General features: G+C 35.9%; 1 protein-coding gene across 3 annotated transcripts in view; it reads right to left on the reverse strand.

Annotated features, from left to right (window-relative positions):
- The window catches only part of DIAPH2 (diaphanous related formin 2), an 842,313-nt gene that overhangs the window by 748,823 nt on the left and 67,224 nt on the right, over positions 1-26,266 (reverse strand). For all 3 annotated transcript variants that reach the window (XM_081043893.1, XM_081043892.1, XM_081043894.1), the window contains exons 4-5: positions 23,224-23,328; positions 16,959-16,979 (exon numbers count right to left, since the gene is read on the reverse strand). In XM_081043893.1, the coding sequence (XP_080900019.1) occupies positions 16,959-16,979; positions 23,224-23,328 (126 nt within the window). The remainder of the gene's footprint in view (positions 1-16,958; positions 16,980-23,223; positions 23,329-26,266) is intronic.

Genomic DNA, 26,266 nt, shown 5'->3' on the forward strand with positions numbered 1-26,266 from the left:
CAAATATATTCATTAATGGCCTACTCTAACACTAGCCCGACTTGACTTTAAGCTCCACGGGGCTTTTTCCCCCTATTGCTTTTGTTCCCTCAGCACCTAGAAAACAACCTGGCACGCTGAGTAACTCCTCAACAAATATTTCTTAAACAAATTATGTAAGAAAGATTGAGGAGAAAGAGTGATACGTATACACCATTAAATAGTATAAGTCACTGATACAGATTTCCCACCTTTGAATCTGGGAACATTTGTGTACATTTAAAAGCACCATTGGAACATTTTTATACCTCTATTTTCAACAGTATTAATATTACTGCTTAAAATTGTCGTCCATGAGCAAGAGAAGATGCCTAAATTTATAAATATATGTTTTAACACTTTTTAGTGTTAATTCAGTCTATTTCCACATAACAGTTTTCTGAGTATACTGTTTTACCTAAGCTATTGTCCTCACATAAGAGGCTATATAAACAAAATCTTACAGAATTAATTTATTAGTAATTACTCTCTACATAAGGAAATTATCTCATGTTTTACCTTCATCCATAAAATGCTCACCTATATTTTATATAAGTAGTCTTTTTCTTTTTCTTTATATAATATTTCCAGGAAAATAGTTTGAGTGTAGAACCAAAGAATAATTTGGGCAATTAGGAAAATGTGACTAGAAAATTCTTTTTTTCCTAAGAGGCAGTAAGTAATACTTATATAATTAAACTTCAGAAAAGCTTTATCCTAATTACTCAAGGTAGACTATTTAGATGGACGGAAATAAAGATACAGATATAAAATGGACAGCTGAATGTGGTAGAGGTAATAAGGAGAACTCTCTATCAGAAGGGAAACCTTTATGGTGGAAGGCTGATGTTCCATCAGTATGGAGGAAATAGATTATGAAGAGCCATGAAACTTCTGGTTAAACTTTACCTTGTCCTTATGCACAATACAGACTCGTATAGATAATACAAAGTCAGATCTGCAATACAGGAATGCCACGACATTGCTGCCGTCCTCCTAACTCCTTGACCACTTCTCATCACAATCTATTTTTCAGTCACGCAGATTTACAGCTAAGTGTAACAGCTGCTTTTCACGACCCTTCAATCCACACCACTACAAGTATTCTTTTTACTTAACAGTAACAAGAATTCCTAACTGCCTCTCTTTATCTTATTATACTAAGCTCAAAGAAAGCTCATTTTGAAGTCCTGACTCAATGACCAATGAAAGGAAATACATTTAAAATTTTCTCTCTCCCCCTCTCTCACTTTAAATAAAGGTATATTAAATTTACATATTGGAATGAATATTTTCTCTAGAATGGCCGTTTAAACACGTTTTTTCCAAAGACTAACCAGTTTTACAATATATTAAAGAAGTATTCCATTAGTGGTAGTTGGTTTTAGAAGTCAATCAAGAAGAACAATAAGACTATTTGGATAAACAGAAAAATCTAACATCAGACATTTCATAGAAGAGCTACAGTCCTATTAAATAAAGCATATAGATGATTTACACATTATGTTTTAGTTGCATTGTATGAAGCAAATCCCGATTTTCACAAAAAGTACCTATATATGTTGAATTTTAAAATAGCATCTCTTGCAATCTGAGGCTACTTCACCATTAAAGACATCAGGAGAAGCTCCATTCTGAGGTACACACAAAAATGAATTCACCTGGTCTTATAAACTACTAACCTGGGTGTCTTTGAACATGGGTGTTATTTTTGTAATCTTGTAAAATAAGGAAAGCTCTCTTTTTAAATAGAATTGGGTGTGTGTGGGGGGTGGAATTTGCAGAACTCATGAAGCACCCCTACAAAATCCTCGGGTAAAGAGCATGCAAGGAAGACAGAAAAGCACTGTTCTGGATGATCAAACACTATGGCAACCCACTGTTCTATATGCAAATGCCGCATTTTTTTCAGAAAACACATTTGTGGGTATTTATAAATTCATGCTTGATAACAGTTAAACCCCCATAACTTTGTAAGAATAGTGGAACTCTGAAAATAAAGATGTCTAAAGGCATTCTATTTCAAATAGCAATCTGATAAGATATAAGATTTCTTATGTTTGATAAGATACAAAAGTAGATTTTAAGGACTATGCAGCCATGAATCCAAGGCCCAAATATAACTACAGTGAATAAATGTATCATGTCAGACATTTCATTACTTCAAATTCTATTATACCTGTCTAATGTTTTTCTCTGGGAAGAATGGGGAATAGAACTGCTTCTGGATGACAGTTAAACTAGTATGGGTGTAATTACCTCATCAAATTCAAACCAAACAGACGTTAATTGTTTAAATTCTTTATTCTATGTGTTATTTTCAGTAAGTCATTGAAAGGCTTTAACAGAGCTTTTATCAATAAGCTATGGCAGTGAATGAAATTTAAATAAAGATTCCATTAGCCCATTGTAGTATTTTTTTCTCAATTTAAAAAGGAAGGGGAAATAAAGAAAAGTACTACTTTAGAGAAGAATTCCAGATGATAAATGCAGAAAAAAATGGTGAAATTAGATATCACCATTTTGTAAAAACCCAGTTATAATTTGACTCAGATAAGAATCATCAATAGATGTTAAAACCATGTGAAACACTGCTGGGGCACAGGTTATTTACATGACCTCAAAGTATAACCTCACATACCATTAATATACTTACACAAATACGGAAGACACCTTCTTGATCAAATGATCACACTTAACGTCACCCATAATGGGGCAAAGTGATATCCATGTGCCTCACGATGTAACGCATTGAGGACAAAATCACCTACACGGCATCCTTGATGAAAGTGTTTACCCTGAATCTAACTATGGAGAAACAATCAGACAAATGCAAACTGACGAACATTCTGTAAAACAACTGGTTTGGTCTCGTCAAAATATTAACGACATAAAATATTTTTTAAAGTCTAGGGTCTGTTCTAGATTAAAGATGACTAGGAAGATGTGATGAACAAATGTAATACAGAACGCTTGATGGGACCCTGGAGAAAAGAAGTTATGAAGGATATTATTGGGATAGTCGGGGAAATATTGGGATAGTTGGGGAAATTTAAATACAGGATGTATATAATAGTATTGTATCGGTAAGAAATTCTCTGAGTTTTAAAATTACACTGTGTTTATATAGGAGAAGATCCCTTTTCTTAAGAGATACACACTGCAGTATTGAGGGGTGAAGTGTTACAAATCACCAACTAAGACTCAGAAAGAGAAAAAAGGGGAAAAAAAAGAGAAAGAGAGGATAAAGCAAATATGACATAATGTTGACAATTAAGAGAATCTGTGTAAGGGGTTTGGGTATTCATTGTAATATTCTTGCAATGATTATGTAGATTTCAAATTTCTCAAAATAAGATTAGGGCAAACAATAAAATGTGGTAGTGAGTTCCCTGCACTTTCAACAATAAAAATGACAAAATGAGTCACTTTAAAATGGATCAATTCCTTTACTAAAGGTATTAACTGCCCAAATTCCAATCTTGCTTTAATTCAGTTCAAATGGTTAAATTGTTATATATGAAAAGCTTAAAATATTTTGGGTGATTTTATTCAACTTCTTAAAATGTGATAACTCAGAAATAAAATTAAAATCATGCACTTGTATAGTCGCACACAATCTGATGTGACATTTTATAATTGGACTACATTAAAAACAAAAGCACGACATTGTTTTAGCAGCTATTTCAGCCTAGTCATCTGTTTAATACAAGTAATTTTTCCAAATGAAGATCTTGCCTCATTTGCAACAGTAATTCAACAGCGCCCCCCAAAAGTAATGAAAATTGAGGTTTACAAAATTTCATGAGACTTACTGACACATTCCTCTGCTGTTTTGTATCCATTCAACAGCTCTAGATTTTTCTCCAAATTATTAATATCTCATGAATAAGAAAAATGTATTATAAATAGTTTCCTATCTGAGGCAATTGAGATTTACTGTTGTTTCATATTTTGATAGTAATTTGTGTATTACGTTCATCCAATAATGGAATAGATCGTGGACAATCTGCAGTAGGTGTTTTTAAGCATAAAAATGGCCTGCTCACACACTCAAATATTACTGAAAATAAAACCATGCCAGACGTATTTAAGACATCAAATACTTTTAGATATTGAGTTTACAGTAACCAGTCTGCAATTAAATAAAGTGAGGGTGCCAAGATAAATTAAAATTTTCTTGTCAGAAGCTATAATCTACCAAAAATTATCTGTATCAGTTTACTTCATCATAAAATAGGGATGCATTTCTGAAGGGGAAGTACAGCTGCAAACAGTGGTAGAAACCATGGTAAAAATATAATCACACAGCAGAGTAATTATTAGATATTAGTACCAAATCCCGAAGAGTGGTTTATGTTAGGGTTCTGGGGATATGGGTAGAGTTGTTTGTTTTTAATTCTCTCTCAACTCCATCATCCAGTATTCTGAAACGTACTGTTGTTACTCTTAGAATGGGAATAACAAACTTGAAAAGGATTTGTTTTAAAACGCATATTTGATTTAAAACATATTTCAAGGAAACATGGTCTTTTGTACTTAAACATTTAGCACTACTTAAAAAAAAAAGAAAGGCAAATTCTTAACAACTATCACAAAGCTTCAAATTCGACTCCAGAAACTTTCCCACTTCTGAATTTGTGTGGCCCTAGTTTGGAAGTAGTTATTGAACGTTTAATTTGTAGGTTATATACAATATTCGGCAGGAGAAAAAGAGTTCAAATGAAACGAGAAGCGTATGGTGGCTGTGCAGTTTAAAATGCAGATATTTTAATGTTGAGATGGAGGATTAGGGTAATCCTCACAGCTGCTTGTGCCTTTTCATAAGGAGGTGACTTTAAATGCAGTCCGTGGCCTAGGGGCCTTCGGAGAACACCTGAGCTTTTATTCTACAAAAGTTGTCACTATAACTGCCTTCTAAACTGACACTGCGTAATGAAGGCATGTGTACATGCGTGCATGTGTCACTACAAGCAGGCACGAGTTGTGGTTCAGCGTTTTCTTCCAAAAATGTGTATTAGGAACTACAATGAGAATCATCACTTCTTTGATTATTACTGTACTAATGATTTCAGTACGTAGTGTGTTTTACAGTGGACAAAGTGCTTCATAACTATATGAGGGTGGCAGGGTAAGTAAAAGCAAAGAGACTTGGACTCAAGAAATGTTGAGTGTTTTATCCCCAAATCACTCTGCCATAAAGAGAGGGAGCCATGAGCCAAACCCCAGGACTTTGAAAGTCCAAACACCATAATTTTCACTATGTGATAATTTATGCTAGAAGCATGCATTGCGTGCGGTGGCTCTCCTATGGGTATAATTCACTTTGTATACCAAGTAGTGAGCAAAAACAAATGGAGAAAAACTCTAGGTGAACATCCAAGATGTTTCTAGTCGGTGTGATGAAGAGCTATTTTGGGAGTTTCCTAGATAATGGAAAAAGAATAGGGGTGACGGCTTCTCAGCGTATTTTAGTCCCATCTGTATACAAAAATCACAATCGCTATCAACAGCGGAGTCATCACTAAAGCTAAGGACCTGCGTGCGTGCATGTATGCACACACACTGAGTAAAATGAGAATGAAAGCCTTTAGGTTGGGTGTATTATCAAGTAGCACTTATAGTTCTGAGGCCCCAAACTATACAATCCAAAATCATTTAAAAGAAGGCTGCAATATAGAGAAAAATTGAAGCCAAGGGGCCACTTGAATCTACAAGCGCCTAAGAGAGACTGCGTGGGTGACGATGAACAATCATTCTCGGGGGGAGGAGGATACCAGAGGAAAGGGACCTGAACTGTGACAGGAGAAACTTAGTTTATTCTTGGCGGGGTGTGTGTGTGTGGGGGGGGGGGGAGATTTTAAGATGCTGGACTGCATTTCCAATGGAAGAGCACTTCTGTCTTGAAAAGCATTACAAAAGTAGCTTTCTGGTTTCAGTTTATATCCAACTCAGTGTCAGAGGAGTTGTGAATACGCAGAGTGAACAAAAGGACGTTTAATTATTTTATCACTCTTCTAGCCTAGTGTATTTTGAAATGTATAAGGTATATTAAGACATAGCCCTTGCTCTTTGAGAGCTTATAAGCATTTTAATTACAAAATATTAATTAAACAAAACTAATATTTAATTGAAATTAATTCTAAGAGGCAGAGTGCATAAGAAAGGCAAACAGCAATGATATAAAACTAGAAGAGCCTCAATGTTTAATCTATTTTCGACACAGGGAAAATGCCTTAAAAAGAATTATTTTTGACATTTATGTTTGATTTATAAAGCAGTAATATGTCTTTCCTCAGATTTAAGTTGCTCAGCATGTTCTGTTTACCTGAGTTGATATCAACCCGTTTGTGAATATCTGCTATGAAAACACACAGACCACGTCTGCTCCATCATGCTTGTCCCATGGAGCAACATGTGCACAGAGGTGACAGTTAGCTAATCCCACTGGCTGGTCACTAGCTATTTTGTCAGTGTGAGTATAAGCACTTTTCGCCCATCGGCAATCGGGGGAGAACTAAATAATAACAACGTCAGAGGAAGCAAACACCCATGGTTCATTATCCACAACTGCCTGGAATCTACTAAATTCTCAAGTCTGGGTGAAGAAGCCAAGTTCTGAAGTCAGTCTGACTGGATTCAAGTCCTGGCTCTCCCACTTACCATTCAACCCCAGACAACGTACTCACTTTTCTAAGCCTCACTTCACTCCTCTATAAAATACGTAAGGGTGAGAACTGTTATGAGGATTAAGTTACTTTTTACATGGAACTTGTTGAGTACAGTTCCTGGCACTTAATGTCCTCTAAAGGTTAGCTATTATGAAATGTTAAATACAACACATTAGTTCGCTAGGCGTGCCATAACAACAACCAAAAACAAAAACAAAAACACCACAGAGCACAGAGGAAGTAGCTTAAACAACCAAGATTTATTTTACTTCCTCATAATTCTGGAGGCTAGAAATCCAGGATCCAAGGTGTCAACAGGGTTGTTATCCTCTGAAGCCTCTCCCCTTAGTTTGCAGATGGGCACCTTCTCTCTGTGTTCTCAAATGGACCTCTCTCTGTACCCACCTCTGGTGTTTCTTTGTCCTAATTTCCTCTTCTTATAAGGACACCAAGTAAACTGAAGTAGGGCATACCCTAATGGTGTCAAATAACCTCTTCAAATACAGTTACATTCTGAAGTACTCAGGGTTAGGGCTTCAACATATGAATTTGGGGGGATACAATTCAGCTCATAACATTCAGCTCATAACATCTCTCATTCTAAGCAAAAGCATTCCACACAATACATAAATCAGAAATAATTTGGGGGAAAATTCTTAGTTCTCTTAAAATTTCTCATCTTTCAAATAAGGTTGTTCCCGCCCGTTCTCTGGAATTTTTTTTTTTCCGCTTTCCTGTTCCCAAATCCCAAGATATAAACTGTTTTCTGTTCTCCACGATGAATCGTTTCCACAAAGTGACGGCCGATACTACCAACCACCTGGGTTCAAGGAGCCGATTTTCCCTATTTCCCGACCAACTTTTCTCGGCATTCGAGAATGGAAAAGCGAAAACAATTCCTGAGAATGGGTGGGAATTCACATCCAGAAACCCTACTTTCAAACATAGAGGAACCTCTGTAAATTCATTTAACTTTGAGAGGACAGATGGATAATAGACACATACACACACACACACACACACACACACGCACACACACAGAGTATCTAGGATACAGTTGCCACTCACACTTTGTAAAACAGCTCTTTGAATGTAAAAGCACTCTGCCATAAATCATCATCATCAATGAAAATAAATGATTTACCTGAAGTGCACAAAGTAGTTACTATACTCAGAGCACAGGAATTACATTGCACAAGCAATTATTTTCTCCTTAGATCACAAGTTCATTGAAGAAAAGAATCATGACAAGGTAGTAACATTTACAAACAAATCAGCATAAAAACTGAACCCAGAAAGTTGTTTGTGTCATGGATTGATGCTCTCAAAATTCATTTTTGTTTACTTTATTGTTTTGATAGGTAATTGTGGTTGCAACTATAATAGAATATGCAATTGATGTAATAATCCTGGTATTTCAATTATGGTAATAACAACAAAATAAATATTACCTTAAGTGTTACTAGTCTCATGACCATTATTTAGAGATACAGGTCCATAGTGCATTTCAAAAAAGCATATAAACTCGATATTAATTCGTTATGAATATCTGTTGACCACTGTCTGGCCAGTAAAAACTACTCAAAAAAAAAAACCTCCATGGGATAAGGAGGTTTTCCAGACGCCAGGAATACGAGATGAAGGCAAAGTCTTTCTAATAAAATGATACACAAAACTACAGAAATACATGTAATATGTAGCTCAAATAAGAAAATATGTGAAAGGGCTTTAAAAACTGTAAAGCACTTTGTAAGTCTAAGGTGACATTTTAAACATGATCCTATTCAACGTAACTAATTTTGGTCCAATCAAATAGTCCTTTCCTAACAGATAAGCAGATAAAATAAAACTGATTAACTAAAATGGGAAATGGAATCAAATGTGTGAGAAAAAGCCCAAAATGTGATATATAGTTAACTCTTTAATATTGGTCATAATCTTATTGTTTGCACTTTTTCCCCGGGCTGACATATTCTACCTGGATCAAGCACTGCCTCATAAAAAATATCCCAGTGGCATGCCACTGTTTTATCCTGGCAACAGCAAATTTTATAGAGCTTTTTAAAGGATATATAGTATGGAGACTATATTACTTAACAAAAGAAAACACACACAAAAAACACACTTATATAATTATTTCATGCTGTATGGCTGATCAAAATTTTGCCCTAATCGAAAAGTTTAAAAAAAATCGTTTTTAAATGTATTCTTTTACCTGATTATATACAGAGAAGTAGCTTCAATACAAATTTCTAACATGATCACAATCAAAATACACAGAAAATAAACTTGCAGTGCAGAATCCCAGATGAAAAGTACATCTTTTTATTTCAATATTACGATATATTATAAGGCATAACTACCCATACTCATAAATATTAACGCAATCAATTTACAAAATATATGTCTAAACAGAAAGTCAATATCCATACTGCCGTTTAGACGTTTCCAAATGCCCAAGCCAAGATGACTTACTAGTATTTTATAAACTACATTATCTTAGCATTCTTTAAACAATGAATTCAATCTGGCATGATGAAATAACGTAATTTATGACAATGCACTGGAAGGAAAGAGACTGGTAAGAAACTGTTCTAAAAATGAATGGAGATTCAAATAATAAAACCTTTCAAAACATATGCAGATACTCCTATGTGAAGCAAGTATAATACACAAACTGGCTTGCAGCATTAAAACAAAATGGGAAGGTAGTTAGCTACTCCTTATACATAATGAATGTGAAATTAGAAAAGAGAAATCGGAACTTTAATGGTGCTTGTGCTATTTTTAAAAGACCACTTATACCATCATTAAACAGTCTCAGGTCTTATTTTCACCTGATTACCAAATGAGGTTTTTCTACTTTATATATACTAGTTAAAAATAATTGCGTGGATTATTTTATTCTGATTGAATTTAGATTTTTAACAAAATCGTCACCACCATAAAGCTAAATATTTTACAGTAGCAACTATCCTATAATTTCTAAACCCGTAAGAAAAAAACAATCAAATTGGAGAGCAAGAAAGCCATGTTTTATCACGCAGCAGCTACTTCAAGCTCCAATAATCAATGTTTTGTCTCCCCCTTCTGGACTATAGAATTACTTATAAAAAAAAAAAAACCTGCAAAGTAAGATATGATCTTTCTTAACAGGACATAGTCAAATAATTGGCCTGACACAAGTGTAACATTACATGAAGCAATCATTAAGACACTATTGGATAGGTAAACTAATAAAACTTCAATTTAATAATGTAATAGCAGCTTAACAACACACAAATACATACTGCCACCCTTAGTGGCATTTTATGGATGTGATGATTACTAGGTGGCTTATAATAAAGAACACATCAGTAGCATTTTGAATGTATTACTTTGATCCTGGCCATAAGCATATACTTTTAACAGGAATTTTCCTTCCTTATGACCTTGTTCACCAGCCAAAGGCAACAAATTCATTTGGCTCTCCTTTGAGAAAAAAAGTCCTACAATATTCAATCAGTGTCCATGATTCCCAATGCCCCAATTAGGGCCAAGAAATATACACTTGTATCTAACCTTCACCTATGATGAGATTGTGCTTTTGATTCGGATTATTTAGAAATATAGCAAACGGTGTAAGTGTGCGGTCTTAATTATGTAAAAATTATGTAAAATGGCTTACCTGGTAAGCAATACTACCCATCACCAAAATAATTAACTCTTTTCTATCAGAATCTATTGAGTCAACAAGTACACATGTCCTTCATTGCCTAGTACAGATATTGAGGCTTCAGCTTCTAAACAGGTAAACATTATTAGAATGATAAACAACATACATTCAGCCACAATGTGAAGTCTATTTAAAATAGTAAAGGTCAGAGTTTGAAACAGAATCAAGTTATAAAATTATATGCTTAGTGCTCCAACTACTAACAAAATGTTCTTGCATGGTGATAACTTTATTCCTGTTTTTGTGATTTTACTAATTTCTCCTTGACTGACATATCTAACTGAACTCATCATCTTCTGCTCCAAACTTAGTCTTCCTCCTGACTTCTCTATGAATGCTCAAGTAACCATCATTTCAGTCACTCATGCTTGAAATTTCAGTCATGATTGATGCACACATCTCCTTTCTGCCCTTTTTAATCATTTGCTGTGGCTGAGATATTCTACTTCCACAATCTCTCTCAATCAAGCTCTCTCTCTCTCTCTTTCTCTCTCTCTCTCTCTTTCTTTCACACACACACACACACACACACACACACACACACACACACACACACATCTGTACCTTCCATTTAGTTCTTACTAACCACCCTCCAGTTCAGGGTCTTATTATTTAAACTACTTCAACAACCCCCAGTTTGATCTCCCTGCCGTAGTCTCTAACCTCTCCAATTTCCACTGCTCCATTAATCTTCCCCAATACAGCAAGGAATTTGGCATTCCATTGCTCAAAACCTTCCAGGATTTCTCACAACTCCTCGGCATGTCCCTTCTAAAATTACCTTAACCTACCTTTCCAAATTTACAACACACTACTATACTTTTACTTACCTTAACTACCTCTCAGGATTGGTTATTAAATACCCCAATACTTCCTCTTGTTCACCCCACTCCAGCCACAGCGGCCTCCTTGCTAGCCTTCAAATACTCGAGGCACACTCCTGCCTCCAAGCCATGGCACTCAAATGTTCTCTCTGCCTGTAAAACTCTTCCTTGGATATTCACATAGCTATCCCCAATTTCATTCATGTCTCTGTCCCAATGTCATTTGCTCAGAGAGCTCAATTATCTAAAACAGCACATCTCTAATCACTCGCAGCGTTCTCATCTTGCTTTTTCTCCCCTTCATAGCACTTACCACTACCCGTCATTATATTTCATATGTGTCTTATTGTCTGTCTCCCCAACTAGGGTGTAAGCTCCATGAGCAATGTATGTGTATGGTTCATCATTCGAGCACCTAGAAACACTTTCTGGTGCATAATAGATAACCAGTAACTTTGTTCAAGAAAGCAATGAAGGGGCAGCCGGATGGCTCATTTGGTTAGAGTGCGAGCTCTCAACAACAAGGTTGCAGGTTCAATTCCCACATGGGATGGTGGGCTGCACCCCCTGCAACTAAAGATTGAAAACGGCGACTAGACTTGGAGCTGAGCTCCACCCTCCACAACTAGATTGAAGGACAATGACTTGGAGCTGATGGGCCCTGGAGAAACACACTGTTCCCCAATATTCCCCAATTGAAAAAGCAGGACAGGAGAGGGGAGGGGAGGGGAGGAGAGGGGAGGGGAGGGGAGGAGAGGAGAGGAGAGGAGAGGAGAGGAGAGGAGAGGAGAGGAGAGGAGAGGAGAGGAGAGGAGAGGAGAGGAGAGGACAAGAAAGCAAGCAATGAAACTGGCTAGAGAGGTTACAGAGAAAGACTGAGTGCTCACTCAGGTTCAAATTCAGATCTTTCTGATGCCAAAACAAACACTAACCCATAAACACCCTACCGCTGCCCCAGGCACTCAATATTAATGCCATTAAATTATATTTAACATCGTAAGGTCTGGTCACTATAATTCTACTTTCCAATTATCATATGTAATAATATCAATTCTTACATTTTTTCCCCCACATAGAATAGTGTGATTTTTCCACTTTTGGACAAATTTTTCCTGGCTTGCAGTGAAATCAATCATTTTAGCTGTGTTCTAAATCGGTTTTATGCAATGTTTTACTTAATAAAAAAACAATTTATAATGGTTCAAAAAGTTATACAACACTGATTTAGATCTAGAAGCCATTCAAAAAGTCATTCAGTTCTTTATATCTCTACCCCATCCCAAATTCACTTTTGCTATTTTAAGATACCTACAGGAAGATATTTTATCATTTCCCTTCATAGATGGTATGCATAACAACTCTTAAACTATTTTATTAAATCTTTAAAATAATCTTGTCAATATTACCTTGAGACCACATTTTTTTCCCTCAAAGTTCAACAATAATCTACACCTGATAACACACTGCTTCCAATAGAGGTGAAGCATTCTCCCTTTCCCTTCAGCTGAAGCCTTCCCACCATTCTTGACCAAAAATAAATGCTATCAAATAGCACATGTCTTGAATACTTTGCAAAAAAAGAGGTAGCTCATACTCTTATATCTAATTTTACCATGTAATCTTCCTGCTTTTATGTTTTCCATACCAAGTATTTCATAGAATTCAATACACTTAATGAACAATGTATTTGAGACCTACTATCCGCAAGCCTCTTTGTATGTTAAATATAAGCAATAAACTTTAAAACCATCCTGAATTTAGTATTGTTATCCTCATTTTATGGATGGGGAGACTGAGGTTCAGAGAGGTCAAGTCAATTATTTAAGGTCACACAACTGGTGTGTAGCAGAGTGGAAATCTGAACCCAGGTCTATTTGCAGCTAAACAAACGAGCTCTACGAAAATTTACATCCCTTCAAAGGGCCTACACTACAGATATAAACAGACAGACCCACAGGGGGATAGTATTATTCACAGGTATACATTACTATAAACTAAAGTAAAATAGGAGTATCTCTGTAAGAGAAGCCCTTAAGGAATATATAATAGAAAGTATAATATTGAAGTAGGAAGTAATTCCATGAGAGAGAGAGAGAGAGAGAAAGTACTACCGAAATTCAGACAAAGTATTAGACAGAAACCAGGGGTGGGGAGAAGTGGGGCTGGGAACCGGGACAGGTTGCACAGAAGAGCTGTGGAGGATGGGAAGAATGTTGACAGGAAAGAAAAACATTCTCTGCTAAAAAATATCAGAAGAGCAAAGTCAGAAGCAAGACGGCATGAGGCTGAGAGAGTAGTTATGTGCGGGTAACAGACAGTTTTCCAGCCTGATTTTTAAAGTACAATTTATAAAAAGTAATAGTGAAAAGTAAAACTGACGGTAGTTCAAGGTCGGGATGGCCTCAAATGCCTCCACTTCTACTTCTCATCAGTACCACACGGACGAAAGTCATGCAGACCTCATTTATTACATATCTCATCTCTCCAATTTCAATCTGGCTTCTAGTCTACGTCACTCGTGACCAATGCATGTAGTTCCCAGGCAACCGTCATACTTGAAATTGTTCTTCTAGAAGTTCTTCTCTCTGGAAAACTCGTATGAAATTCTTATATGCCCATTTTATCAATGAACAAACACTTCCCACCTTTAGAAGATTAATGAGGCCATGAAAAATAAGCCCATTTGTACCTTTCACCGGTGCTTTTCAAATACGGTGTTTTCACTCCGGTCTCTAGTCTTGAAAACAATGAAAAAACTCTTTGCCCTGAAGGCATGATACCCCTGCCACCTAAACTCTGTATCTAATCCCTCATCACTTCCTCTAGAAGCTGATTCCTAGTTTCCTCTCCTTACTGTGGGATTTGCAAACTCCAGTGTGAGGAGCAGGTCGTAAGTGAGACCACGGGTATGATATGTTTATATTGCGGGGTCCATCATAACAGCCATCTCATTCTACTGTCTTTCAGACGACTCGGACAAGATGAAATTTTGCATGAACCATATATGGCCTGCTGGCCTGCCATTTTGCAACTTTTACTATATCACATCTTTAGGCCCTGCCTTTCTTGTGTTTAACTAGCTGTCTTCCCCATTGGACCTAGTATTTTGAGAGCAGGAGCTATGCTCATTGGGGAAGAAAGACATATTAATGATTTACTAAAATGTTACATACTGTAACACAGCTATATACACAGTGCTATGGGAAGGAAGGAGTTACCCAGGGCAGGCTCTCCTTTTAAGACTGACATGAAACTGAATGTTGATGGATATTTAGGAGCTTGCTGGGCACACTAAAAAAGAAAAGGGCATTCTAGCTTGAACACGCAGAATATGCCTGGTTTAGAGGTGTTAAGAAATAGGATGTGAAGGGATTGCCAAGTGCTCCTGTACGGACAGAGGACAGGCACATGAAGGCATGCAGCTGGAGATGAAATTAGAAAAGGAGGCAGGGCTGAGACCACAAAGGGCAACAGGGAGCCATGTGAGGTTGTGAGGGGGAGACGCGTGATCTCTGGCCACGGCGGAGAACACGCATGCGCGAGGTGAGACAGCAAAGGCCAGGAGGCTACCCGGGAGGCCACAGCAATCACACGTATACTCAGTGATGAGTATGAACTAAGGGACCCGCGGAGTGGGTTGAGAGTTATTTAGGAGAAATAATCAACACCCGTTGGCAACTAGACGTAGAGAAAATGGTAATATTTCACTGGCTTCTGGCACAGAGCCTTGGACTGCTTATGGCGCCCAGACCAGACATACAGGCGAGCTCCAGGCAACGTTAACAGAAGCTCAAGATTCCTGCATGGCCCACAACTCCGTGTTCTAACCCTGCCTTTCCACACCTAGCCTCCAGTTTAACACTGGGCCTTACTGACCCTCACACCAGTCTCCTAGGTAGACACCCCCTCCTCCCCCCATACACACAAACAAATCTCTCCATCCTAATCCAGTATTTCTCAAAGTCTGCTCCTCAGCCTACCTTAACAGAATCTGCTGTGGGGCTTCATTAAAAATGGAGACTTCTGGGCCCCACAAGGGACAAAAATTGCATTTTGGTACACTTTCAAGTTTGAGAACCGTTCTCCTCAACTAACCTACCTACAGCTATTACATTTATTTTTCTTAACTCCTGCTTTCCTCAGATCATTCCTTGCTCAAACTAATTTCTGATCTTCTGCCTGGACGTCTAGATCCTCTTTCAACTTGATTTTTTTTTTTTTTTTACCTTTCCAATATATATTCTTTTTCCAGCAAACTCAACTTCATCCCTAGCTTCCCTCTTCCCTGCCCCGTCCCTACAGGACTTGGTTCTGACTCCAAACCTTTGCACTGAATATTACTTCCCTAATCTGGAAGCTTCTCAGTAGTCTCCTCTCCCTAGTCAAATCCAAGCCATCATCATTAACTATTCCTGAAAGGCCAGTTTAAATCCAGAAATTTTGCCTGTAGTTTTTCTAATCACTCTAACCCTACTTCTCTCTCCTGCTTATGAATTCCTATTACAGTAAGTCCTCACTTAACGTTGTCCATAAGAGTCTTAGAAACTGTGACTTTAAGGGAAACGACATATCACAAAACCAGTTTTACCACAGACTAATTGATATAAACAACAGTTCAGTGCCTAGGGCATCTCATCAATGTTACGACGAAGGATGGATGCTGAACAGGACACCTTTATTCGAGGACTGCTATACACTTACAATCAGCATGCACAATTTAAGGTTTGATTATTTTGACATGTTATTGAAACCATAAGGTCTTATCTCATTTTCCAGTCATCAGTGTACCTAGCACAGTTCTTGGCACATAATGAACACTAAAGAAATATTTGCTTATTTTTGATATTATCCTGAAAGATTGATGGCTTTTTTTCCCACGTGGATGAAAAAAAAAGGAGAAATCAATTTTTTAAAGCAAAACAAATGTTAAAATACATTGACTATTCTAGATACCATGGTATTTGGTGATATTAAAGATGTTTCCTGTCCTGTTCTCTAAATGCAGACTCCTCAGTCATGCAGGCAAGGTAATTACAAAGAGTTCTCAAGTACAATACAGGCCATTTCAGTGTATTATGTAGTAGTGTATCATGTAATTATGGCACTGAAATACAGTGCCTTGAATTTAAAACCTTTCAAAGACAGCAACAGAAAGAAGTCTTAAAAGATTATGTAAGTCAATCACTTCCATTTATCCATTTAATAACCGAACCTCAGAGAACTCACATCACTTGCCCACAGTCACATAGCCGATCAGTAGCACCCAACAAAGACAAGCACCCAGGCCTCCTGACTGAACATCAGGGTTGTTTTCATTACCCTATGTGCACAGTGAGACTAAAATCAAAATGAGATATTTTAATAAGAATTCCTGTTAGCATAAACCAAGTCTCTCCTTACCATCCCGAGAAACTGAGGTAAAATAAGCAATTTCATCAGAATCATAAAGATTGACACAGGCACAATTCTAAAACAAAATAAACAACAAAAAAATGTAAAACATTTAGAAAGACAAAATATAAAAGCTGAACTGTGTTCTAGTTGTAAAACATTTCAAAACCACTTCGCACAGCTAAATTCTAATCATCTGGTTTTAATATTCATCTCACCACTTTGGTAAAATATGTACCAAAAGAAGAACCAAACATGGAAAATACTATAGACAAAAATCACTCAATTCCCAAATGCACAAATTCATATCTAAGGGGAAAACACATCTTTCGTACTCACCGTAACTTTACTTCCAACTATCTGCATGCAGTGGTCAACGGAGAGTGGTTATAGTGTTAAAAAAAAAAAAAAAAAAAAAAAAAAAACAGCAACAGTATTAGTAATTAGAAGCTTTTCACAGAAGTGTTTAGTAAATTAGTAAATAGCTAACCCTACATATACTTTTAACACTTTAGATCTAGAGACTAAAACAAATATATCAGTATTAATTTCCACCACATTTCAACAAAGTCTTGGAATAAGGATGCCCAAATAAAAGATTATTACTATTTGAGGATTTTTTTAAATATACTGTATTGGAATTGTTATATAGTGCAATCTAAATATCAAGTAATGAAATATTAATTGTTAATTAGGCATCAGATATTTTAGCAGACCACACAGCCCCTCAAAAAAATTATCAATAGAAACTTGATCTTTTCCCAAATACCGTTTTTTTTCTTTCTTTAATAGTACAACAGGTATACTATTAAGGTTGAAATAAGGTATTTTAGAATATAAATGTTGCATTTAAAGTCATGCATTAAGTTAAAAATGAACTTTAGGTTAAAAACTGGAATATTTTATATTGCTATAAATTTGAGGTTTATAACATCGTGTTGTACTATACTGGAAAATTAAAAAGAAAATAGATTGCTTGTGATTCTAGTTTTCTAGGTCATCCTAGCATTCTATTATAAGATCTGAGTTTTCTACATAATGTGAAGACAAAGAAGCATTTTATATCTGAACATGCAGATATTCATAAGGAGGAAAACAGTTCAAAATCGCAACTTCAGTTGAGCTTTTCCTAATGGATAAGAGATAAGAGAATTTCTGAGTGGCAGAATTTTGTTTTAAAAAGCAATAAGTAAAACCAGTCTTAAACGTAATTTTATGCCACAATCCAAATATAAATCAAAGCATTGTTATCGGATTCCTACACTTGAACATCAAGCAATGTCCAAAAAAGAGCTAATCCACAATCTAAAACCATGAATCTAGCAGTTATTATCAAGATGTGTTCTGTTTTTCAGCTAGTACTTTAAAAAATCAAATGTAACTGAAATCCCAGTAAGAATCCTAAGTTGAACAGGATACCACAAGACACAAAAAGATGACAGTTTCCAAGTAAATGATTTCAGAGGAATCCATGAATCTCCAAATAGAGAAGCAGCTTTCATAAAATATTCACTCAACAGACTATTTACAGGCAGTGATTATCCAGTTGAATAAAAGCCTCTGTGGTGCCATTAACAGTCTTCTAAATTGAAAGATATGCTATTGACCTAAATTATTTCCTCCCACCAAAAAGACAGAGGTCTTATTTGTCTCTTGTTTATTTAGCACACAGACATGAGACTAAAAAGAGAATGTGAGTCTGTCTTAACAATTAAAGCAGGTCTATACCCAGTGAAATGATCAGAATTTGGCCCATTTAATAATTCATTTGGATTGCAAAATGACTGCATCTAGCTAAAGCACGTACAGCAAACGGAGTAGAACGGCAGAGGGAAGCTAAGAAAAACTGGTTTGGTCATGTTGGGGTTCAATTGTTTCACCAAACCCAGACCATGCCTGGAAAAGAAGACCTGAGAAAGAAACTATCTGATAATGTCAAAAGCAAAGCCATAATACATGTATACACACAGACACACGTTGATATACTGTAACTTTAACTACTTAGTATATGGGTCAATCTAAAATAATCTATAGATGTATTTGGTATCACTATTTTAAACTATTTCCTGAGATTTTGAAATCAATGATAATACTCAATGGCTCATGTGTCTTCAAAAATATAATTTTACATATTTTAAAATCTCAACTTCAAAGGTTGTGATTTAAGTTAGAAATAAGCTAGTTTCTTAATATCCTAATGAGGACATTGGCACATGCCAAACTAATGTTAGAATGTCAGTGACTGCTTTTTCCTCCTAACAGTCTACATAGGCTGTTCCAATACAACATGCAAGATTTGCCCTCTAAATTAGTGATAGATTGTGACTCTTTCAAGATTATGAATCAGTATGACAGCATGTGCAATATTCACAGAGCTTGGTTTCCCATTTCTTAAAATATGTGTTAGTGTTTTGGAAAAAAGAAAAAAAGACTCTTCTAGATTATTTGTGGCCAAATGATCGATGTGTACCAACTACTCTAGGTCAGGTCCAGAACCACACTTGCTACAATGGGCAAATAAGCCCAGCTTAGCAAGAGAAGAGGTTCTTCTCCACTCCCTTATTTAAAGTTCATTCATCACTGACAGAGTTACTCAAGCTACTTTTTCCTTCAACATTCACACAATTTAAAGTTGTCTATTGTGGGACTTTAAGAAGGAAAAACTAAGCAATAGTTTTCTTCATTATCTTTTAATTTCCTTTACATTCTCTTACTCTATGCTAATTTTAGCAAAGGTGATTACACAGGTTTTGAGCACATACCTGTGCATAGTTTCACCTTGCTTTACTGTTCTTATCCAGGAACCCCGGAGGATGATGGACATTTCTTATTGAGCTCATATTTTGTGTTGCAATTCCGTACAAACTGGCTAATACGGGTACTAAAGGCGGAAATGCACAACTAATGTTTAAATTTAACTATAATTCTCACATGGTTTACATGTGACTGTAAAACATTTTTCCACCAGGGACTCTAGCCCTTCACTTTGTTTTCACTTCAAGATGAAAGTTTTGACGACTGACAAGGCATTTTCATAAAGAAGTGGTTACAATCATACCCACTTTAAATGATGAAACATTTTTAATAAGTATATCAATATAATGAAAAAGCATAGAAAAGTATAAGATACACAAGCAGGAAGGAAACCTTGGCTACACATAGGTAAACAACTATACGTTAAGTTATAATTTATGTAGTTTATTGTCATAATCATGAAGAGGTCAAAAGAAAAGAGGATTATTTGTTACTGAATGGCATCCCTCTCACCTTCAAAAGGAGGTGAGAAAACATAAGCAGTTTTCTCTGTTTCAACAACAGAAAACACAGTATTAATTAATGTCTCCCCCAAGGTAAGAAAGCTTTGAAAGATGCTTGTCAACAGGCTTTCTTTCATCATAATATTCGCTCCATGAAAAATATTAGTACCGAATTTTGTCATGTATAATGCGCACCCATGTTTCTGGCCCAAATTTTCAGGGGGGGGAAAAAACCTTTCGCTTTAATTTTTTAATTCAAATTTTTATTTGTTTACATTTAGGTACTTGTTTTTTGTATTACGAAGGAATTTTAGCATTTATTTTTTAACATATTATGGTAGAAGAAATTTAACGTAACAAATAATTACAAAACACAAGAACAGATACAAGGTACAAGAAATGATATTTACCGGTGACAAATTTACAATATTACTCATCATAAAGGCCAAAAACTCTACATAGTTGCAAGTTCATCGTAAGTTCAACAAAACCAATTATCGTATTCTGGGATATTATTTTGCACACGGAAATCATTATTATTTCTAGAGTTACACTTTTAACTCATACGCTTAAGTGAAAGAATTAAAAACATTTATATAGATATGGAATTAGTACTACCCATGTATAATGCGCATCCTTATTTTCCCCTCAAGTGCACATTATACATAGCAAAAAACGGTAAACAAAACGTATAATCTTGGATCTCTAATGAAAGTAGTGTACACATGTCAGATGCTCATATGTATGCTGAATGAAACGAAGGTCATACACTAAATAGTTACGATACTGATTTTGAGGCCAACACCTTAAATATAGAATTTTCACTGGTTTTTGAGAAACACTCAATTTCCATTTTTCGAATAAAGCAATTCAAGAGAGCTCATCCCACATGTACCCAAATTTTAGTATTTTAATCTAAAAAATGAGCATATAACTTAAAGTGTGCATTTCTTTGGGTCATTTGAAGAGGAAATAATGTGAGAAAAATGAAAATAAGTTCTATATAGCGTATAGCAATAGAGTAAAAATCAAAAGGTTGAGAGGAGCTTCATACAATCTCCATTACATTCAGTCCCACTTACACAAATAAAAAACAACAAATGAGGGAGAAACAATACCAAAATCATTTCATTAAAAACACTACATGATTATTCATATATTATTATCTGTACTTTGCACTCAGATTTAGTTATATAGATTCAATACTATATTTGCCTTTAGGTATTTGAAAAAAATAACACTGAATTATACACCCTGCATTTTCCTAAGCATTTCACTGTGAACAATAACTTGAGTGCAAAAATGAGAAGAGATTCATCAGAATTTCAAAGTAAAACCCTATGCATCACCTAATTCTATTGAAAACAACGCTCATGGCAAATTTCACTTATCACTCAAAACATATTTCTGCCCTTGGATACCAGAAGCAAATTAAAAAACATGCTGTTGCTCTGCTCTGGCAGAGCTGCAATGCGTTATGTTTAAATAGTTTAGCATTCACATTTAGCTTGCTTAAAGTACAATACGGAATCAATATGATCGTAGAATTCCGGGCAAAACGCATCAGGAATTGCCACTATGATTACTATACTGTAATAGCATTAATAGGATAGCCAAATAATTTTAGAATATATTTTTCCAATGAAGAACTATTTTTTCCCCACTGGTCAACTTTTTAAATTTAAAATATGCATGTTGTAAATGTAAATGTGTATGTATACATATATTATTTATGTAAGCACACACATTTTATATACATACCACACACAAAATCACCATTGTGTATATACGTGCGCGTATACACACACATATCTAATATATACATATATACAAAGTGATTTTATGAACTCTAGATGGTGAAAACGCTTTTTTGCCATAAATGCAAACAATACATTTCCCCATTTCAAAAAAGTGAGGGGATCAGAAAGCACAATCGGTAACCACAAGATTGCCACGGGGATACAAAAGATAGTTTAGGGAATATAATCAATAATATTGTAAAGATTTTGTAGGGTTTCCAATAGACACTTGTCTTATTACGGAGACCACTTCATGGACAGTGTAGGTGCCTGATCACTGCAGTGTACACCTGAGGCTGAAGCTGAATAATACGGAATGTCAACTGTCATTTAATAGTCACAGGATGAGGAGTACAGCATAAGGAATAGAGTCAGTGGAACTGTAACAGCTGTATGCGATGTCAGAAGGGTAGTAGACTGGGGGATGGGGGTTATCACCTCGTGAGGGGTATAAACGTCTAGTACATTGTTTTGTACACCTGAAACTAATTTAAAACAATACATTTTTTACAAAAAAAAAAACGGAGACTATTTGTGGAAGCACGTTAGGATGTGAAAAAAGCAAAATATTCCATTAAAACTCTAAGTTTTTCCTGCTGATAACAAGTCTTTTCAATGAACACTACTTTCAAATCTTTTGAGACTCACAGATTTTATTAAAGCTCCTATTAAGCAACCTTCTTCATATCAAATTAAGCTGTACAATAACAATTACAAGGCAGTTTACATAGTTAGCATCACATAAAATAATGAAAAAATCTAACAAAACTGTGTATTAAAAATATTGCTAAAATATTATGCAAGCAGCCACCAGACATGTAGCTTTAATGTAAACTGAAAGCTTACGACTACACTATATTTGTGTCTTCTCCCTCAAAATCCAAAATTGTCATAGAACAAACTATTAAGTAGAATACGTACCTGCAAATTGTTGTCAATTTTTTTTTGATTTTTTTTTATTAGTTTCAGGTGTACAAGACAAGGTAATACTTAGACGTTCATCATTTATATCCCTCACACTGTGAACCCCCCTCCCCCCATCCATTATCCCTCCGACCTCACACCCAGCCATCACATTATATATATAAAATTATAGTTGGCATTCATTAATGTTTAGCTTCTGGTGTACAATGCCATGGTCAGGCATCCACAGTATCTCTGAGGTGGGCTCCCAAATAGGACGCATGTCCATCGGATACCCAACAAAATCTTTACATTATTGAATAAGTTCCCCAAATTAATTTTCAGAAAACCCTGAGGCCATCTTGTTGTCAATTTTGAGTAAGTGCACAAAACCTCCGCCCTAAAACTCACTGGATTAACTCAGAGTCTTCTATCTTTAGTCTGTCTTGTTTATAATAATGGAAGTCTCTCTGATTATGAAGTTTAGAAATATATACTAAATGTGTCAAACTATATGTCCAGTTTTTTTCTGAATAGTCTATCTGAGTACACTGAGGCAAGAGCTTGAAAACGTGAGTTGAGTTTATTTCCAAGCAGATAATGCTAAGCTCATTCTGTTGGTGCCAGGAAAGACTCAGTACTTACAGATTTGGATGTAGCAGAAATGTACTGGAGAACCATCTCTCGTTTTGTGATAAAATCTTTGTTTCGTAAAGGAGCTTTTCGTTCTTCATTAAGGTTCATGTCTTCCTGTTAGAAAGAACATTTATTGTGAACATTAGCAAATTTCTGCTTAAGAGTTTCAAAAGTGGTTCATAAATATTAATATTCTCTGTCTTAAAATATTAAGTCATGCTGCGACTAATAACAATAATCATTTTGTGGGTCCTTAACTGTTATTTTCCACTCTGGATATCATAATCCGGTAAAACTTTACCATATATTCATGGCTCATATCTCTACCTCGTCAAATAATGAGCAGAAAGAAAAAAATTGTTTTAACAACCCCACAAAATAAATTGGCAGTTTATAGCATAAATATACATCATATAGCAATTCTATTTATTTACCCTAATAGCAAAATTAAATAAAATAAATAAATAACAAACACACACGTTACTATTTGGTATATGTTCCCTTAGGATCATTATCTAAAAGAGCAAATATGATTTGCAAATTAACAGGAAATATATGACCCTAATGTCACTGAAGAAAAATTCATAAGAAGTTGCTAGATTCGGAAAAGCAAAAAAAAGAACAAAGAAAACAAAATATGAGAAATATAGTAGCTGTAAAGGGATAATAAAAAGCCCTCACTGAAGGGAAAAATATTCATTTACAAGAACACATTGTTTTGAGGTTCAATAGGCTTTAATGTGATTGAGAATCTTCCTTTATGTTCTGATGCACACATATAACACTAGACAATTTTTATTTCCATTTTCCAACTCATATCAACCCTTGAAAAACATGAAGACTCTCTTGAGGGGTCACCACGTTGGAAATGACTATGCTTCAGAAAGCAACATCAAAAGACAACGAATGGGTGAAAATGTTTACAAATCATGTGTCTGATAACAAACCTGTATCCATAACATATAAAAAACTCTTACAAATCAGTAATAAAAAGACAAATAAACCAACTACAAATGGGCAAAGAATCTGAACAGACACTTCTCTAAAGAAGATATGCAAATGGCCAATAAGCACATGATATTCAACATCACTATTCATTAGGGAATTACAAATCAAAACCACAAGGAGATAGCACTCCACTCCCACTAGGATGGCTAGGATAAAAAGATAGTAACAAACGTCGATGAGGATGTGGAGTAATTGGAACCCTGCCACATTGTTGGTGACAATGTGAAACGCAACCACTTTGGAAAACAGTCTAGCAGCTCCTCAAAAAGTAACAGAGTTACCACGTGACCCAGCTTATACCCAAGAAAAATAAAAACATATATCCACACAAAAAATTGTCTATGAATACTCATAGCAGCAGCATCAAAGAGTGGAAACAATCCAAATGCCTAAGTGATGAATGGATAAACAAATAAAATTGTGTACTACAATGGAAAGTTATTCAGCCATAAAGAAGAATGAAGTACTGATATACACTATAGTATGGATAAACCAATAAATCACATTATGCTAAGTGAAAGAAGCCAGTCACAAGAGACCAAGTATTATGATTCCATTTATATTAAATGTCCAGATTAGGAAAATCTATAGAGACAGAAAGGAGGGGATGGATGGATTGGGGTGTGACTGCTGATGTGGTATGGTATTTCTTTCTGGGGGTAATCAAAATGTTCTAAACACCGATTGTTGTGATAAGTACACAACTCCTTGCATATACTAAAAAAAACATAGTGAATGCTTTCAAAGGGTAGGTTTTGTGATATGTGAATTGTATCTCAATTTTTTTAATTAGTATTTTTATCCCTTTATTCTCTTAGTAATTCTGGCCATTACTATTTTTTTAATCAAGTAAACTAATGGGCCAAGAAAAATATTAAAATTATTTTGAAGACTCAGATGTGATAATCTGGGGGAGGGGGGGGAACAAAGGATCCACGAAAAGCAATCAAACTGCATCTATCTATTGAATACTAATGTCAATGACAGGAAGAATCTCATGGTCTAGTATATTTGTGACGCAGGAAAGAGGGTTCTTGGCTTCCAGTGGGACAGAATTGAAGCCTGAGCCATTAAAAGCAACAAAAGAAGTTTATGTGAGGTAATCCACTCCACAGACAGAAGCAGAGGGTACAGGTAGGCAAGAGACAGGCCCATCCTCCTCAGGGCTATAAAAAGTCCTCAGGGTTTTTATAAGTTAGGCTTTTAAATATGGGAATAAGGGGGAAGAATAGTGTTAGTTTTTAGAAGGGTGGACTCTTCCGGAGACTTGGGATACACCCCTTTTTGGTCCTCACACAGTCCTCTCCAGAGACATGTGCCGGTGGGAGTGTCAGTTAGCATGGAGATGTATTCCAGTAACTGTCTAGTGTGGCTGGAGGTTACTTGGAGGTGACTCTCCTTGCCATCTTGGTCTTGGTGGGTTCTGGCTGGTTTTCTTGTCTCACCTTGATTTCCGGTCCTTTGTCTTTCCCCGGCAGTTAAGGATTTCCGTAGAAGCCCTGCCCCCGCCCTATCTCATGTGCACCCACTGCAGTGACTCCTAATGATGATTCAGTTAATACCTATAAAACTTCACCTATTCATATAGGACCACCGGTCCTATTATCTCTATCACAGTTTCTACCCCTACCTTTTCTACCTTATCTCCTTATTTCTCAGTCATATATCATATTTGTTAATGACTTACTTGACGGCAGCAGACATCTTTCTCCTCCCTTTCTTCCCCATAGGCTAGATGTGGCATTCGTTGGATAGCACCTTTAATGTAGTCTACAGATACCCATCTATGCTCTGTGCCGATTTCAACTCACAGCAGGCAGTCCATCCCATCTTAGGGCAGTTTAATCTTTACTAAGTGTTTTTTGTTTTGTTTTCATTTTTGGACAACTGCATGTGAAATATGTACCACAAAATACTAATAGCATGTTAAGGTGGCAGGACTGTGTCGTTATTTTTTCTTCTCTGCTTTTCTAAATTTTGGATCACTTATTTACTGGACACATACCATACCCCAGGGGCTATCCTAGGCTGGAGAAGGAGGTGC

The sequence above is a fragment of the Rhinolophus hipposideros genome, assembly GCF_964194185.1.
Source record: "Rhinolophus hipposideros genome assembly, chromosome: X".
Classification (NCBI taxonomy): Eukaryota; Metazoa; Chordata; class Mammalia; order Chiroptera; family Rhinolophidae; genus Rhinolophus; species Rhinolophus hipposideros.